Here is an 18,604-nt window from a genome sequence, read left to right as displayed (position 1 = left end):
TTTTATAATTCAATTTTTTGAAAACGTTGTACCTCTGATATAAGAATATCTTAGCAAAATCTGAAGCCTTAATTTAATGAAGGGTTGTAAATTGATTGAAAATCAGCTTTTGGATTTAATGTAGGTTTATTGGTTTATCAGTTATGAATGATCGATTATACCTGATTATAACTGATCAATTTAAAAATTTCCACACGCCAAATTTCCGAAATTATAAGTGATATACGATATCTGTGAAACGTTCAGAACGTCAAAATCATGCAAAATCAGTTATTGAAACATGTGCACCTTAAATACTGAAAGAAAATCTATAATCTTTTACCCAGTCTTTATTATAATTTTTTTTTTATCCGAACAAAAATATTTCACTTCATCGTACAATTTTAACTTTGTTTGAAACGATAAATTTGACTTAACTGACTCCCATATAACGTTTTCCCAATAATTAATATTGCATTTATGTCTTTATAAGAGCTCATTTAAAAGTTTAAATCTTTCAAGAATCTGGATGATTATGAGCCAAATGCAACTGCAAACAATCGACGTGCATATATATCAAGCTATTGATAGATTTTTTTTTTGGTTCATTAGAGACTGCTTTTTTATGATAATAAACAATCTATGGTAGAAAAAAATCATGAAATAAATTTAATTTGAGATAAGCTTAGCGGGCCGCACAAACATGACTCGAGTGCCGCGCTTTGCTCATCCCTGATCTAGATCATATTCCATATTTGTGATTTTCTCCAAGTTTGTGTTTCTAAACTAACTATGATTGCAATTAAAAATTTAATTTTGAATCAAAAATCAAAATATGAAACTGCGATCTCCTTCAATATAAATCCTAAATGAAATTCTCATATCATTATTTTCATCTTGATTATAAAACTAAAAATCGAGCTGAGTCTGAATACGAATTTTGAATTTTAGTTCTGATCCTGATTTTTGCCTAAATTCAAAATTTAAATCTGAGTTCCAGATAAGAATTGCTATGAATTTAAAACCAAAAAGCAATATTTGATCAGAACCTTTAACCATAAATCTCTTACTTGATTCTGAATTAATAATATAAATATAATTGTTTTCTATTATTTATCGTAATTTAACTTGTTAATATGAACGAAATTTACAAATGACGAAATTGTTTCAAATTTTTCAATTCTGGACTTATTAAACTTTCTTATGATTCAATTCTGTATATGAACGGAGGATAAATATTTCAAGTCCGAATCTTAAAAATGGTTTGAATTTTAAGAATTTTCTTTTCAAATTCCAAAATGATCTGTAAAACCAAGATTCAAATCAGGATTCTATCCCAATGATAATCTCAACTGAAAATAAAGAAAAAAAAATTTTCAGCTAGTATCCGGGCCGTGCAAGTCTCGGCTATTTTATGATATACCTTGCATAAATTTAGCAAATGGTTTCAAAATTTTCTCCAGAATCTGGCCAATATCTAAGCAAACCTCGGAATTTTGCCATTAAAATAAAGAAAAAAAAGACTTGATATTTGATTTTTTATCGAAACAAATCAGCCAATTTAGAATCATACTTTAGGCTTCCAAAAATTCGTTTTTGTTGACTTTTACAAAATTTGTTTAAATAATAATTTTGGACGCAAGTTACATAATTTTCAGGACTCAATTAAAATATTTGTTTAATTTTGCAAGAAAATTGAAAAAATCTGCACAAAATCGAAGCCATCTTCCAAGCTTTGTCTGCCTTTTTGAAGTCTGTTAATCTTTTTGGAGTCTAACTTTTGAAATTTAATATTCGGGACTAAATTGCTACCAACAAGTGAGAATTTTTTTTTAAAAACTGTTGTAAAATTTTGGACCTGGGATGAGATTTCAAGGTTTTGGACTAAGTTCATAATCAAGAATGTTTATTATTGACTTATTTAAGTTGTCCAAATTTGATTAAGAATTTAAAATTTTAACTTAAGCGAAAAATATTTCGCTAGACATTTTTGGAACCTCATGGGGGGTTTAAAAGAAGTTTCACAGAAGAGTGTGTTCTATGAAAAAATGCTATGAATGTTTTGATTAATCCCCATATAAATGAGATGAAAAATCGAACTTCTAAACTGCAGGTCAGCTCTTTTCTGTATTCGATAAAACTTATTTAAAATGCAAATTTATGAAATTTTGTCTTGAACGTCGGGTTTCGTCGAGTCATTCTTGTCATTTTTGTCATTTTTGTCATTTTTGTCATTTTTGTCATTTTTGTCATTTTTGTCATTTATGTCATTTTTGTCATTTTTGTCATTTTTGTCATTTTTGTCATTTTTGTCATTTTTGTCATTTTTGTCATTTTTGTCATTTTTGTCATTTTTGTCATTTTTGTCATTTTTGTCATTTTTGTCATTTTTGTCATTTTTGTCATTTTTGTCATTTTTGTCATTTTTGTCATTTTTGTCATTTTTGTCATTTTTGTCATTTTTGTCATTTTTGTCATTTTTGTCATTTTTGTCATTTTTGTCATTTTTGTCATTTTTGTCATTTTTGTCATTTTTGTCATTTTTGTCATTTTTGTCATTTTTGTCATTTTTGTCATTTTTGTCATTTTTGTCATTTTTGTCATTTTTGTCATTTTTGTCATTTTTGTCATTTTTGTCATTTTTGTCATTTTTGTCATTTTTGTCATTTTTGTCATTATTGTCATTTTTGTCATTTTTGTCATTTTTGTCATTTTTGTCATTTTTGTCATTTTTGTCATTTTTGTCATTTTTGTCATTTTTGTCATTTTTGTCATTTTTGTCATTTTTGTCATTTTTGTCATTTTTGTCATTTTTGTCATTTTTGTCATTTTTGTCATTTTTGTCATTTTTGTCATTTTTGTCATTTTTGTCATTTTTGTCATTTTTGTCATTTTTGTCATTTTTGTCATTTTTGTCATTTTTGTCATTTTTGTCATTTTTGTCATTTTTGTCATTTTTGTCATTTTTGTCATTTTTGTCATTTTTGTCATTTTTGTCATTTTTGTCATTTTTGTCATTTTTGTCATTTTTGTCATTTTTGTCATTTTTGTCATTTTTGTCATTTTTGTCATTTTTGTCATTTTTGTCATTTTTGTCATTTTTGTCATTTTTGTCATTTTTGTCATTTTTGTCATTTTTGTCATTTTTGTCATTTTTGTCATTTTTGTCATTTTTGTCATTTTTGTCATTTTTGTCATTTTTGTCATTTTTGTCATTTTTGTCATTTTTGTCATTTTTGTCATTTTTGTCATTTTTGTCATTTTTGTCATTTTTGTCATTATTGTCATTTTTGTCATTTTTGTCATTTTTGTCATTTTTGTCATTTTTGTCATTTTTGTCATTTTTGTCATTTTTGTCATTTTTATCATTTTTGTCATTTTTGCCATTTTTGTCATTTTTGTCATTTTTGTCATTTTTGTCATTTTTGTCATTTTTGTCATTTTTGTCATTTTTGTCATTTTTGTCATTTTTGTCATTTTTGTCATTTTTGTCATTTTTGTCATTTTTGTCATTTTTGTCATTTTTGTCATTTTTGTCATTTTTGTCATTTTTGTCATTTTTGTTATTTTTGTCATTTTTGTCATTTTTGTAATGTTTGTCATAATTTGATCGGACCATTTTTTAAATGGATTTGGCAGAGAGTATCCCCTTTTAGGCATTCGAATTCCAAGTGGATCAATCATTAAAGAATTGGCAGATTACAAGGAATATTTACGACTCGAATCATTTTTTCCGAGGTGTTACTTTGGCTTGCAAATAGTACATTTGACTCAACAAGGTATGAGTCAGTCAAATCCCATTTTTTCACTTGTAAACTGCCCTCATAGATGATTATCAGCAGCTCCCACAAAGTTTGCAACTACTAGGTACCAAATGGGCAGTTTTCGAGTGCACTATATCGCTTACACGCGGTGAAGTAGTTCTTCCCCAAACGTCACGCCGATAAGTTGGTTACAAAACGGCTAAAGTGTGCCAAAATCGGTAAAGTTCGCTGCAGGAAATATCCGAAACTAAGATCACATCCCATCGCAAGGCTCGAAAATGCCGTCCCATCAAACTTTCATCGTGCTGACCTACGTTATCGCGGTCCTGAGCATTCTCGGATCGCTCAATACTATCGTTGCCGGCATCATCGGAGCCCAAAATCTCAACAGTACAGGTGAGTTGACAGTAAAGGGAAAAAAACGAAAGAACGAAAAATATAAACCAATAACCTACAGTACCGTTCATGAGTCTGGAGAAGTGAGATGTATGAACCCCTATAGCTTTTTACTGTGATGATTTAGATCAACTTTGATGGTCACAATATTTTTTCACGAAATTACCATAAAAATTGAAATTTCTCAGAAATTACGCAACGCGATTACCGAAATTTTGCATGATGATTTGTGAAAAATAAAACTAAAATGTGTTGGTTTAGAAAAATTCCACCGATTGGCTTGGATTGAAAGTTACTCGAAGTACAATTTTTTTGGCTTGGACCAAAAAACAACACGATTTCTGAAGAATTTAGGACGAGTACGAGCACATGAAAATCAAATTTTCCATCCAACAACCTACAAATTCAATTCAATAATTTCTCACATTGTAAATTCTTATTAAGTCACTCAACTTAAGTCACAAGTTTGTTAGAGTCGTTTTGACCCTACTTCCCTGCGCTAGCTCAACAGGGGAAAATGTATTGATCACCGGAGAAATTTTACAACAATAACAATTCAAACTATGATTCTTGGGCGGACTTTTAAAACCAATTTGAACTTCACAGAAACAAACAACAAGAAAGAATAATTTTGAATTTTAGGGAATGCACTTTTAATTAAGACGCAACAATTTGGATGAAGAAAGACCATACATAACTTTTATTTTAAAAACTTTTCAATTCACTTTTCTTTGTGAGTGTTCTTCAATTTTAGGGGTTAATGAACCAAGAGAAAATGTGGTAAGATTTTGGGGTTTAATTTTGTACTTGCGCATTTATTTTTCAAACTCGACGAACTCGTTGCGGCCGTTTCTCGGTGGTCGACTCGTTGGGGGACTACTGCAGGAACGACGTAACGGGATCCGGATGAAAACAGGAACAGGGCAGTTTCAGGAACAGGTCGAATTGCACTTCGGGCAATCCGAGCAACTACTCGGCCTGTTGGGCGTAGGCCTGTCGTTCACTACACGGTCCGGGGAGCTATAGAGTTCGTGCACGATAAAACCACGCGAGTGTCTCACGACTATCGAGGGGCTTGTAACGGTTGGTCGGCACTGGAACTCCCAGAGGGAATTCCCACCAGGTCTCACCACAGCCTAAAGTGCCCCTTGGGGGTTGTAACGTAGTCGGGGCACTGTCACTTGCACGACCTAAAGCACTCACGGGTCACCGGTGTTCTTTAACAAAGGGCTGATGGTGATTAGCGACACTGGGGGAAAACTAATGTACTGGGGCTCCCTTCACTAAGCCACCTCGACCGACCAGTTGGGGAAAAACGACGTGAAGTCTTCCAACTGGCCGTTGAAAAAACTATACAGATCACAACTGGATCTAATGTAACGTGGGAAGGGGGTCAGAGCCACCCAATTGCGGATACGAACGATTGTCACGTTTTGGTGTGTGACCGCGCAGTTGCTGCTCCACCTCGGACCGGAACTTGCATAAAAAGCCTCGCGTCTTGCGAGCTCCTTCTATTTATACATTTTCTGCCTCTTATTTTAGCCCTGTTCCCATTTCCCGTCGGTGATGTTCTCGTCCCCTTCGATGACAGCAACATGACAGGAACAATACAGGAACTGACATATAGAGGGCTGGTGTCTTATTTTCTAACATCTCTTTTTATAGCGTGCATTCCAGAACAAATTATACTAGACTAACAAAACTAATTCCTAACAAATAACTAACTAAATAAATAATGAATGATTACGGCAAAAATAAATAAATAAATAAATAAATAAATAAATAAATAAATAAATGAATAAATAACGAAAAATTTAACAAATAAAAAAAAAATAAACAAAAACTTAATCCCTAAGTGACACCAGCCGATTGCTATTAAAATTAGGACAAGACATCACACAAACATGTAGATATCTTATCCTAATTTTAGACATTTACTAACAATAATTTTTATTTACAATATTTACAATGTTTTCATCCAAACTGGCCCAAAAATCACAATTTTTATTGTAACCATTAAATGAATGGTTACAATCTTCCCGGAGTCGGGGGTGAAAAAACCCGAGGACCAATGCATCGTGGTGGCTCCCTTAGCCTTAAAATCGCAACATATTCTAGAGTAATTGAGTCATAGCCAACCAGAGGAATCTTCCCATGTCGTCGATTCTAATGCCGGGTCACAACACACCATGTGTAATCGCGTAACCTACCGGCGCTCCCTTAGCATTAGAATCGCAACATATTCTAGGGTAATTGGGTCATCATTGCAGAGGAATCTTCTCACGTAGACGATTTTAAGGCCGGGTCACTAGACACGGTTGCAAAGGTCCTATCTCGAACGAGGGTTTTTTCCTTGGGTTCTCCGCTGATTAACTTCACAGAAATGTAACGGAATATCCTCATAGCCATTGTGAAGTAAGAGTGCAAGCACTTCACATACCGTGGCTCCCTTGGTCTTCAATTCGCAACATATTCTAGAGTAATTGAGTCATATCCAAGCAGAGGAATCTCCCCATGTCGTCGATTCTAATGCCGGGTCACTATGCACGGCAGGAATTAGCGCCTTACCTACCGCGGCTCCCTTAGCATTAGGATCGCTATATTAATTTGTTCATGCTTGCAGAGGAATCTTCTCACGTAGCCGATTTGAAGACGGGGTTACAAAGCACGGTAACAATGACCCAAGATTTTTCCCGAAAGACGCCCATTTCTGTTCGTTCCTCAACGGAGTCATCCCGAGCTAGTCGCCAAAACAAAGTCTTCCCTCCACCAAATCACGAGTCCATAATAGGAATTACTGATCACCGACTACCATTTTGCGTCATCTCAAAAAAATTCCATCTTTCTCTCCTCTGATCCAAATCGTTTCTCAAAACCAAAAGTGTCCCCCCAATCATTCAGTGTGCGATCTCGTCCAATAGGCTCTCAGAAAATTAAGAGATCATAAATTTGCCAAGACACCTCTTATCAAATGTTTTTCATTACCAGATTTGCCGTGACGACGTACATATTTCAGTATTTACCCTAAATTAGCCTAAAATAAATAAATAAACTACCTATTTCTATCTTAAATCACGCATTCTTTCTTGATTCATCCGACTAGTATTATCTTTCGTTCCTTTAATCATTCATACTCCCATTCATGTTATCATTCAACCTTCAATCCCTATAACTAACATCCAACACTTAATTACGTTATTACTAATAGAAAACTTAAACTTATTCATCAGTTTCAGTTCGTGCGCAACTGAAACGATTACTTTTATTAGAAGAATTACCAACTCGAAACGTTATTTCATTTATCGCTCAATTTTGAGTGCAAAATAGCGAAATAACGCAGAATTGGGTTTAATTCTTTGATCGTGTGTAAACATCGCACTAACTGGCTGCGTACTGCGCCAAACTGAACGAAACTCGCTTTTCGTTAATGATGACTGTTGGCGATTGATGATGACGGATGATGACGTGGCATAAAAACGTCATTCATTGATGGGGATAGTTTTGGTTTCTCTGTGCGGCATGTGTGAAAGAAAACTAGAGGTGGGTTGGGAAATAATCGCGATTTTTGGAATCTTCTCCTTTACCTTCGTTTATTTTCAGGTCTTCACACGCCGGGGAATGCTCGTTGGGTCCGAGTGAGCCGGAATCGCTACTAGAGGAGCCAGAGTTCAGGTAAGGAGGTAAATAATTTTTGCCTTTCGATACCAAAGGTTTGGTTCCATGCTTCTTTTTAGATGTTCCGGATCCGGCTCGAATGTGATGGCTCGCTCAAAAGAGGATGCGATGTGTGGGTGGCTCGCTTCCCGTGCTCAAGAAACGGGATTACACCGAGTCTATGTGATCGGTTCACGATGTCCTGAATCGCTAAACCGGGTGATGATTCTTTCGAGGGTGTAGATTGCTCGGCTCTCGCTTCAAGGACGTGATAGGGTGCACTCGACGAAGAAGCGGAACGGAACGCGGCAACCGCAAGGGTACTTATTTGTTCCAATTTGTTTAGGTAAGCTGGTATTTACTTTTTTTTTTTTTTTTTTTAGCAAACTAATCGTGATGGAGATGGTGTCTCGACCGGATGGAAAAAATGGTCTCGCTTTTGGAACACTTTAAAGACCATGTTAGCATTAATAGCAGCCGTGAGATGGTAGACGATTTGCTGGGATTGGCCGACCTGCTAGCGACGAATGGCTAGATACCGGATAAAGTGCTGGTAACGCAGGACCCTACCTACACTTGCGCGGAGCGCTTTTCTGGCTGGTAAAAAGCTTCTCCCGACCAATCAAAACAATCACTGGATTGTATTGCAAATTGTGGGAGTATTTTCTACATTCGGCAATAGAGAACAGTTTCGATTTGCCACTTAGCTACCAGTTAGCGTGTCAAGCGTGGATAACCAGCAGTGCACTATCCAAAATGTTTATTCAACTGTTGGCAGGATAACGACCGTGGAATGGTCTGTACCGAGGTCTGGCGAAAGGACGCTGTGCTTCTTCGGAATTGTCCTTCTTTCAGGATCTCAATCAGGATGCACACGCGCCACATAGTGTGAATAATTTCACCAGAACCCAAAAAGAATCATTTTCCACTAGGACGGACTAAGCTGGATATTTCGATCCATAAAATCAACAAACGGCTGGAAAAAAACAACGGTGAGTCATTTATCATTTTATCACACCTTCTCACATTTCAAAACGAGAGATAGTAGGGTAGCACTTTTATGCTGGCTTTATGTGTGCAGTGGGCCACACCCCTAAATCTTTGCCACTAAGATCTTCGAGTATGTACGAAGAGGTTCCACGTACACCTTTTATTTTACATGGTAGAAATTGCGGTCCGTATTTTGAATTATAGCTTTCCCCTGCATTGGAAAGCTTCATATTTCGACGATAAACTAATTGCCCTTTGATAAATGGTTTTGCTGGACGAATACGCAAATTATAGGTGTGTTTTGACCTGGCATACGCTTTTTCGAGATTCTTTTTGACTAGGTCGTAGATGTTCACAAATAGTTCTTTGCGTCTCTCCTCAAACTGTTCGGGAGTGAGATTTTCTCCGTGGCGGGCCAGGCGATGATCGCTTCCTAGTTCTGCGTATTCATGGCCGTGTATAATGAAGTATGGCGTAAATCCAGTGGGCAAGTGTATGCTGGTGTTCAATACCATTTCTATTTCAGCAATTCTAGTATCCCAGAGGCGCTGATCCTCTTTAACGTAGGTCCTAATAGCAGCGTTGATGGTTCGGTTTACTCTCTCTACGGGATTCGCCTGTGAATGATACCGTGAGTTCAACCAGTGTGTAATTTTGAATTGATCAAGCAATGACTTGAACTCTTTCGAGAGAAAACTAGAACCGTTATCGGTTATAATTATCTCAGGAACAGAATTCTTCATGAACCATTGATCTTTCAAAATTGCACACAGGGTTGAACTAGCGATTTTCTTCACAGGCTGAACTAAAACCCATTTCGAAAAGTAGTCCGAAACCACCAACAGATGCTGGTTGCCTTTACGACTTCTGGGAAGTGGGCCAATGAAATCGATCGAAATAACTTGCCAGGGGCGGTCGGCTAACCGCATTTTCCCCATTTCGGGTACCATAGCTACATGGGATGGCTTCACCTCTTTACACGTAGTGCATTGGCGGACATAATTTCGGATTTGCACCGCCATTCGCGGCCAGTAGAACCTTTGTCTTACCCTTGACAACGTTCGTTCGTATCCGGGATGGAATGCAGAGTCATGGGAATCCTGTATAATTTTTGGAATATCCTCCGTTCGTGGAATCATCTTCCATTCAAAATTTGAATCGTGCGGAAAGTCAGGTACCGAGATATACTTGAAAAGGTTACCATTTACAACCCTAAAATCGACATATTCATCCGGTTTACTCACAACTTTATGCATCATGGAATCGTACCACGTTGTAGGTGAGCCGTCAATTGCTGCAATGCTACGAGACAGTGCATCAGGAACGACGTTTTCTTTGCCTTTCCTGTGCACTATTCTCATATCATATTGCTGCAGAATGAGCGCCCACCGACTACAACGAGATCCGACTTTCCACTTTGCATTAAGTATGTGAGTAAGAGCGGATGAATCGGTGATCAGAGTAAAATGGTAACCCTCAATATACCCTCTAAAAGCATCTATGGTTAACATAGCTGCCAATGCTTCCTTTTCGGCAGCATGGTAGTTTTTTTGTGGAGTGGTTAGTTTGTGGGAGTAGTACGCGATAACGCACTCTCCGTTCTCCTGCTGCTGCGTTAACACTCCGGCTACTGCTACATCGCTGGCGTCTGTCTGGATGGTAAAAGGGCGGCTGAAATCCGGGCTGGCCAATATGGGTGAGGAAATTAAAAGCTCCTTAATGCGGACAAATGCAATTTCGGCGTCTTCATTCCACCGAATCAGCTTAGATTTTGTTTGCAGCAGATCAGTCAGAGCTGCCCTGGTTCCACTAAAGTCTGGAATGAATCGCCGATAGTAATTGGCCATTCCAAGAAACCTTCTGAGCTTTGTTACAGTTGAGGGCCGTTCGTATTCTAAAATCGGCCGCACCTTTTCCGGATTCGCCCGTAAACCTTCCGTTCCTAAAAGGTAACCGAGGAAAGGTACTTCGGATACCCCAAATTGTGATTTTTCCCGATTGATGCTTAGGTTGGCTTCACGTAGACGACGGGAGATCTCCGTAAGAAGCTGTACATGATGCTCGAATGTTTCTGTAACCACGACGATGTCGTCGAGGTATACAAAAACATTCGGTTCCAGTATACCATGACCCAGTACGGAATCCATGATTTTGGCCAATGACGCAGGACTGTTGACCAACCCGAAACACATCCGGGTATACTGGAACAACCCTTTACCCTGCACGCTGAAAGCTGTGTACCTCCGGGACTCTTTTTCTAAGGGAACCTGTAAGAACGCTTCGGACAGGTCTATGGTAGACAAATATTTTGCCTTTGGTAACTGACCTAATATTCTTCCAGGGTGGGGTAGAGGGTAAGCATCACGGACAGTTCTTTCGTTGATCTTCCGTGCGTCTAAACAAAGCCGAACCTTGTTGGGTTTAATGACCGGCACGCAATTCAACGACCAGTCGGACTCGCTACGCTCAATGATGCCGGCCTCGAGCAACCGTTCCAGCTCAACAGCTACCAACGCCTGGGTTTTCGGAGACCTCACGTACGGGAATTGACGAACTGGTGGCTTGCCTCTGAATTCCTCCTTCAAGACGATCCGATGAGTGGCCATAGGTGTAATGGTGAGTTTACCGTGACCTGCTGCTAAAAAGCTCGATTTAATCATCTCTAATTTTCCTTCTTCTTCTAGCGACAAGCAGTTAGAGGGCAAAGAAACATTTTCCAGGACCACTGCATTCACGGAATCTCCAGACAACATAGTGGGAACGATCTGAAATTTGGTCCAAAAGTCCATCCCACAAATGCAGTCGATAGACAAATTAGCCACCACCAGAGTGGTGATGACTTTGGTTCGTCCATCAAACTGGATAGGCAGAAAGGCCTGGCCTAAAATTTCCATCGAGTCACCACTAGCTGAACGGAGATCCAGCGATTTGTTCAGTGGACTCAGTTTTTCGTGCTTTGTCTTGTGGAAAACCCTCTGGTTAAGCAAGGTGTAATTGCTGCCACTGTCTAGTAGGGCACAAACGGGAATATCGTGAATCTGGATATCTACAAACGGACGGTGATCATTTGGGAATGGATATGAAATGTTACAGATTTCAGTATCTGCTGAATAATAATGATTCGGGACCGTTTCCCAGAACCACGGAGGAGCTGACGAATCGTCAGAAGAAGAAATTACGCCTGGCGTTCCTGCGAACCGCGGTTTTGGCTCGCAGTACCGTGGTTTTTTAAACAGTACGGACACATAGCAGTCGGAAAACCACGAAGCCCGCACTTGAAGCAGACAATGATTGGTGGTTGACGGCAAATTGCTGCATGATGTCCCTCCCGATTGCAGTTGTAGCACCGATTTGATGGAGGAGGCTTGTGGTTGTTTACCACCGTCTCCAATGTGAGTTGAGGCTGCGACTGACTGCCAGATGGTTCCCCGACTGCAGTAGATTTACTGGATATTTGCCGTGACGGACCAGGTAAATTTTGCGGGATCGGATTCTGGTTCTTCGGAGCAATATTCGCTTTAGAACCCGCTGAATTACCCCTCGGATATTGCTGAACTGGTACTATGAAATCAGAGTTTGATGCCTGCTTCTTGGTTTTGGTCGACCTCGGCTGCTCTGGATCTTCGCCTTCGACCACGTGAACCACCTTATCGGAGCCGAACACCTTGCTGTACGCGGAAAAATTAAGCGCGTCAAGCTTCTGACCCGCCGAGAGTAATGATTCCAAATTCAAAATAGGAATGAAAGCCATTAGCTTCTTGTAATCCATTCGCATATTTTGCTGAATGATTTGGATTTTCTCGAATTCTGGAATCTGTACACTCATCGTTCGGATCAACTTCTCTACTTCGCTGTAAAACTCATAGAATGACTCCTGCTGTCGTTGACGCCTTTGGTACACTTTCATTTTGATGAGAGCGTCCAAATCTGGGTGCATATATGTCCTGCGAAGTTCAAAAACAAGATGCTGCCAGCTGACGAGACGACCCATTGATCGCTGTGTCATATACCATTTGAGGGCAGATCCTGTAAACAAATGAACAGCCGATTCAAAAAGCTCCTGCTCGGAAACCTTTTCGGCCAACGACAGAGTGTGGACCAACTCTAGGAATTCATTCAGTTTCAAACCTTGATCATCTCCGCTGTACTTAGCCAAATTCCATTTGGAAACTGGCAAGGTATGTCGGGGATGAAAAGGGGGCTGAAACTGATGAGGAAACCCTGGATTCCCGTACGGCGATCCCCAATGTCCTGGAGGTAGACCGGATGGTCCCTGGTACTGGCCTGGAAACGCGTTATATGGGAGCTGAGGCTGAGAAGGATTCGGATTTGGACAATTGTTTGACCAGGAATTTGGCTGTCCGACATTATGTGAGAAATTCACATTGGGAAGGGATTGATTCGGGTTGCTAGGATTAACAGGAATTTGATTGGTAAGAGTGGGATATGGGTTTTGAGGATTGATAGTGTGATTCAGATGAAAATTTGAAATGGTGGGCTGGTTGGACGGAATATTTGGAAGTTTATTCTCACTGTGGGACTGAGAAATATTTGCTGTTAGGTATGGATAAGGATTGGTAGTTTGATGGTAAGATAAATGTGGGTGAGGATAAGTAGGATTATGGGAAATTTGAGGGAAAGAATTGTTCTGAAAACTGGAGATAGCAGAAAAGTTTTCAGAGTGATTTCTGAAATCCCTTTCCAGTGGGTTCGAAACATTGAACACTTCCTGTTCCGTTTGAGTTTCAACTTCTCTTCCTTCTTTTCGTTTTGCCAATTCTTCTTCTAGGCCAACTATCCTCGCCTGCAAGCTGTGGATCCAATCCAGGTCGTCCTGGCCCAGAACAGAGGGTGATGGAAGCTCGACCTCCGTGTTGGTGTTTGCCTCGGTGATAGCCTGCGATGGATTTTGGACAACGATTTCTTGCGATTCGATACCCGATGGATCGTAGACAGATTGCATGAGTTGGACTAATTCAACCAACACATTTTGCATCTGTGTTAGAAGATTAGGGGAACCTCTTGACGAACACAGAAGGGTAGCCACTCGTGTACCCACATGGGCTAGACGGGCTAAGCAAATCCTTTTCTGTGATTCGTCTGAAATATTAGATTCTAAAAGTTTTTTTAACTGTTTAAATTTAAGCAAACAAAGCTCCCTCTCATTTTCGGGATCGCTTCTGAGACTTAGGGCACTTAATTTTAAACCGGATTCTTTCTCCCTTTTTAAGGCATCTCGCAAACATTTTCTTTTCCGAGATAAATCCAAACCTGATAGTATCACGTCGCGACATTTGAGCTCTTGCTCAAGTTCATCTTCCTCCAATAATTCCACCCGCATGACATGATACCACTTCACCAAGCGATCTATCGCTTGATTGAAATTCAAGTCCTCCATCATTGACTAACTCTAGCTTAGTAAGTAATAAATTAACTAATGTGATTCTTTTGGATATGTGAGCTGAAAAAGAAATATGCTACATATGTGGGTGGCTTTGGGTTCTTTTAAACGCCAAAGGAAGGCAATATCTGGTATGAACACAACTAAATGCAAGATTAGTCTTGGCAAATATGAACTTATAATTTTGCTGTTGGATAAGAAGGTACTTTAGAATGGTTAGTAACAATTTCAGATCGATCAACAATTCGGGAGAAGAGTATGGTTTGTATAATAGTTATTATCATTCGCTGCAATCAGGGAATTTTCATCCCCAAAACTTCCTCGTGAAATGACTTTAGAAAAACTTGCTTCAACAACTACGCGATTTTAATGAGGTTAAATTTAACTGAATTTCTCCGGGAGACCAATTAGAAAAAGGGATTTACTTCTGGTCTGGAAAGTAGACCACTTTTTCTTTCTATTTTAATAATGAAAATTTAAATTTAATCAGAAATTTTTACGTTGGGCGCCAATTGTTAGAGTCGTTTTGACCCTACTTCCCTGCGCTAGCTCAACAGGGGAAAATGTATTGATCACCGGAGAAATTTTACAACAATAACAATTCAAACTATGATTCTTGGGCGGACTTTTAAAACCAATTTGAACTTCACAGAAACAAACAACAAGAAAGAATAATTTTGAATTTTAGGGAATGCACTTTTAATTAAGACGCAACAATTTGGATGAAGAAAGACCATACATAACTTTTATTTTAAAAACTTTTCAATTCACTTTTCTTTGTGAGTGTTCTTCAATTTTAGGGGTTAATGAACCAAGAGAAAATGTGGTAAGATTTTGGGGTTTAATTTTGTACTTGCGCATTTATTTTTCAAACTCGACGAACTCGTTGCGGCCGTTTCTCGGTGGTCGACTCGTTGGGGGACTACTGCAGGAACGACGTAACGGGATCCGGATGAAAACAGGAACAGGGCAGTTTCAGGAACAGGTCGAATTGCACTTCGGGCAATCCGAGCAACTACTCGGCCTGTTGGGCGTAGGCCTGTCGTTCACTACACGGTCCGGGGAGCTATAGAGTTCGTGCACGATAAAACCACGCGAGTGTCTCACGACTATCGAGGGGCTTGTAACGGTTGGTCGGCACTGGAACTCCCAGAGGGAATTCCCACCAGGTCTCACCACAGCCTAAAGTGCCCCTTGGGGGTTGTAACGTAGTCGGGGCACTGTCACTTGCACGACCTAAAGCACTCACGGGTCACCGGTGTTCTTTAACAAAGGGCTGATGGTGATTAGCGACACTGGGGGAAAACTAATGTACTGGGGCTCCCTTCACTAAGCCACCTCGACCGACCAGTTGGGGAAAAACGACGTGAAGTCTTCCAACTGGCCGTTGAAAAAACTATACAGATCACAACTGGATCTAATGTAACGTGGGAAGGGGGTCAGAGCCACCCAATTGCGGATACGAACGATTGTCACGTTTTGGTGTGTGACCGCGCAGTTGCTGCTCCACCTCGGACCGGAACTTGCATAAAAAGCCTCGCGTCTTGCGAGCTCCTTCTATTTATACATTTTCTGCCTCTTATTTTAGCCCTGTTCCCATTTCCCGTCGGTGATGTTCTCGTCCCCTTCGATGACAGCAACATGACAGGAACAATACAGGAACTGACATATACACGCTCTTTTTTTTAAACTCAAAATTAAGTTGTTTTGGTTCAAAACAGCACTTCGATGGCTTCCCTCAACTTTGAGTTCGACTGGGCAATAGCAAAACTAAGTTCTGATAGGCATACTCAATACTAAGTTCGTCAGCCGAACTCGGATTTATCCTTTTTTTTTGAGGGTAGCTGATTTTCAGGGAATTAAAGGATGATTAAAATTTGTTGTACCCGGATGTTGCTGTTCCGGTACATTGCATTGCAATTACAGAGCGATGGAAAGTTTTGACATTCCCGGTCAAAGAAAACTTCCGGATGTTACTTCCCACGGGAAGTAAACAACATCCGGAAGTTTCCGGACATTCCAAGCCGCTCACCATATGATGACAATGACGGACAGAATTTTACGCTGACACGGTGAACATGCATTTCATTATGAAGTTCCTTCATAGTCTTCCGGTAATTGTTCCGGAACGACATAATTTTGCGACGTGTTCGTTGGTTGCTGTTCCGGTTCGGACTGAACTCGCTAAGTGTTTTCAATCCAACAAAGAGAGTTCAATTTTCAGTTCATAAGGTCGAACTCAGCTTTGATCCCTCGCCGAAGGAAAAAAAAGGGATCAATTTTGAGTTCGCAGTTCGAACTCCGTTTTGATCCATCGCAAGGAGGAAAAAAGGGTACTTAACTTTAAGTTCATAGAATCGAACTATGTTTTGAACCTCGGTCGAACTTAATTTTGAGTTAAAAAAAAAGAGCGTGTAGAGGGCTGGTGTCTTATTTTCTAACATCTCTTTTTATAGCGTGCATTCCAGAACAAATTATACTAGACTAACAAAACTAATTCCTAACAAATAACTAACTAAATAAATAATGAATGATTACGGCAAAAATAAATAAATAAATAAATAAATAAATAAATAAATAAATAAATGAATAAATAACGAAAAATTTAACAAATAAAAAAAAAATAAACAAAAACTTAATCCCTAAGTGACACCAGCCGATTGCTATTAAAATTAGGACAAGACATCACACAAACATGTAGATATCTTATCCTAATTTTAGACATTTACTAACAATAATTTTTATTTACAATATTTACAATGTTTTCATCCAAACTGGCCCAAAAATCACAATTTTTATTGTAACCATTAAATGAATGGTTACAAGTTAACTAGAAATGTGCTTTTTTTAATTCCAAGAATTTCGAACCACATTGCGAAGAAAATCCAAATTTTCTTATCTGATCGAACCATCAAGTAGGCCTAGCTAAGGAAGTTTAGCTTTCCGAAAGCGTGCAGGGTATTAGTCAGTCCAAAGGTTGCTTTGCCCACTTCAAATACAGTTTTTCTGTACAATGTAGAATGTAGGTTTCCCCTGATACAATTTCCGGTGCTTAAATTTTTTTTTTTATGAGTCATATTTTTATCGCAAATTTTCAAAACGCCTTATTGTACATACTTTTAAATTGAATCACTAATAGCATTTAACATCCTTTCACAGAATATCGCGTTTCGGCAATTGTCAATGGATTGGGAGCTCTATTTTTCGCAGGAATGCTGCTGTTAGGATTGTATAAGGTATGGGTTCTATTTTTGTCATGTTTTTTCGACTTACTCAACTAATCAGTTTTTGTTTTTTTTTTCTTCTCCCAACAGCGACGTGCGGAACTAATCAGAGTTTACATTCTCTACATGAAAATTCACTACGCCATAATAGTGGTGCTCTGCATTGTCATCGATATAGCAGCGATCGTTATGACCAGCCAAAAGGCGGATATGGATAATCGTGCCAGCGCAATAGCCATTGTCGTAGTTGTCTCTCTCGTAGTTCTTGCGTTTATCACAGGTAAAACTCTACTTTAAAACCTTGGTCATTCAAAAACAAGTTGGTATAACAACTTGTTACGCTTTGTGAATATTGCATAGAAAATCTGATACGAATGTGTTACTTAGATGGAAGGAGGGGGTGGGGTGTCAAAACTTATCGGAAATTGCGTTACGCAATATTCGAATGGCCCCTATGTGTGGTCTAAAACTTAATTATCCATTTGGTTCTCGTTTCAGCTTTCTTTTTGCTCTTCATGTGGATAATCAAAGGTGCACTCAAGGCTGTCGAAAGTTTAAACTCGGTGAGGATGCCAGCATAAAACGAGACCGCTTGACTAAACATGTCGGTCCATGAAAATACCTTATATGACTAAGAAATGATAAAAGCTGTGAAATAAGTTTATCAAACTATCGAAATACAAAGGTGAAAAATCGGATTTATCAGATTCTTATTGGCAGATGTCGTAGTTACATAGCCTCCAGAAGTTTCTCTGCGCTCCACTGTACTAGTTTATCTAAGTAGGCTGTGATCGTCGATGACGGAAGTGGTTTTTTCAGCGAAATTTTTTTTAAAGTACCTACTCTTAAACCCAAATTTTAAAAGTTTATTTGTGGAAAATAATGATGAAAATCTAGATCTGTCTTCAAATGAGCGTGAAGCTCCTGGATTGGTATCAATTCGGAAAACCCAGTCCATTGTTTGTCTTCCTGGAATGCTTTCGACCACTCATATTAGGCAGGGATGAAACCTATTACTTAGCTGGCCAGCAGGGCCAGCTACTACTGCCCTCGAATTCCTGGTCAAGCCACGGGAATTCTAGTGAGGGTGGGCTCACATGCGGCCTCTTTTGCTTGGCTAGCAGAGCAGAGGTTGCGGAGAACCTCGGGTCGGCTTCTCACAATGGGCACTGGTCGGATGTTCTTAGGAAAACACA

At 39.1% G+C, this 18,604-nt stretch overlaps 1 protein-coding gene and 1 long non-coding RNA gene across 2 annotated transcripts; both read left to right on the top strand.

Annotated features, from left to right (window-relative positions):
• Positions 1-3,816: 3,816 nt before the first annotated feature.
• Positions 3,817-18,106, top strand: LOC129739598 (uncharacterized). Its single transcript, XM_055731077.1, has 4 exons — positions 3,817-4,139; positions 17,344-17,420; positions 17,499-17,688; positions 17,907-18,106. The coding sequence occupies exons 1-4, from the start codon at positions 4,022-4,024 to the stop codon at positions 17,987-17,989; spliced, it is 468 nt and encodes a 155-aa protein (XP_055587052.1). The 5' UTR covers positions 3,817-4,021; the 3' UTR covers positions 17,990-18,106.
• LOC129739599 (uncharacterized) lies at positions 7,617-13,698 on the top strand. Its single transcript, XR_008735907.1, has 5 exons — positions 7,617-7,679; positions 7,740-7,811; positions 7,874-8,113; positions 8,177-8,785; positions 13,573-13,698. It is a non-coding gene; the product is annotated as an uncharacterized LOC129739599 (long non-coding RNA).
• Positions 18,107-18,604: the final 498 nt, after the last annotated feature.

This window comes from Uranotaenia lowii, chromosome 1 (assembly GCF_029784155.1).
Source record: "Uranotaenia lowii strain MFRU-FL chromosome 1, ASM2978415v1, whole genome shotgun sequence".
Classification (NCBI taxonomy): Eukaryota; Metazoa; Arthropoda; class Insecta; order Diptera; family Culicidae; genus Uranotaenia; species Uranotaenia lowii.
This window is presented reverse-complemented; position numbering and strand designations above follow the sequence as displayed.

What these genes read in the sequence shown, in the direction of transcription:
- LOC129739598 (XM_055731077.1), top strand. Translation starts at nt 4,022, where the DNA reads ATGCCGTCCCATCAAACTTTCATCGTGCTGACCTACGTTATCGCGGTC. An exon ending in CCAAAATCTCAACAGTACAG is followed by an intron (nt 4,140 to 17,343) that starts GTGAGTTGACAG and finishes ATCCTTTCACAG; the next exon opens with AATATCGCGTTTCGGCAATT. An exon ending in TGCTGTTAGGATTGTATAAG is followed by an intron (nt 17,421 to 17,498) that starts GTATGGGTTCTA and finishes TTCTCCCAACAG; the next exon opens with CGACGTGCGGAACTAATCAG.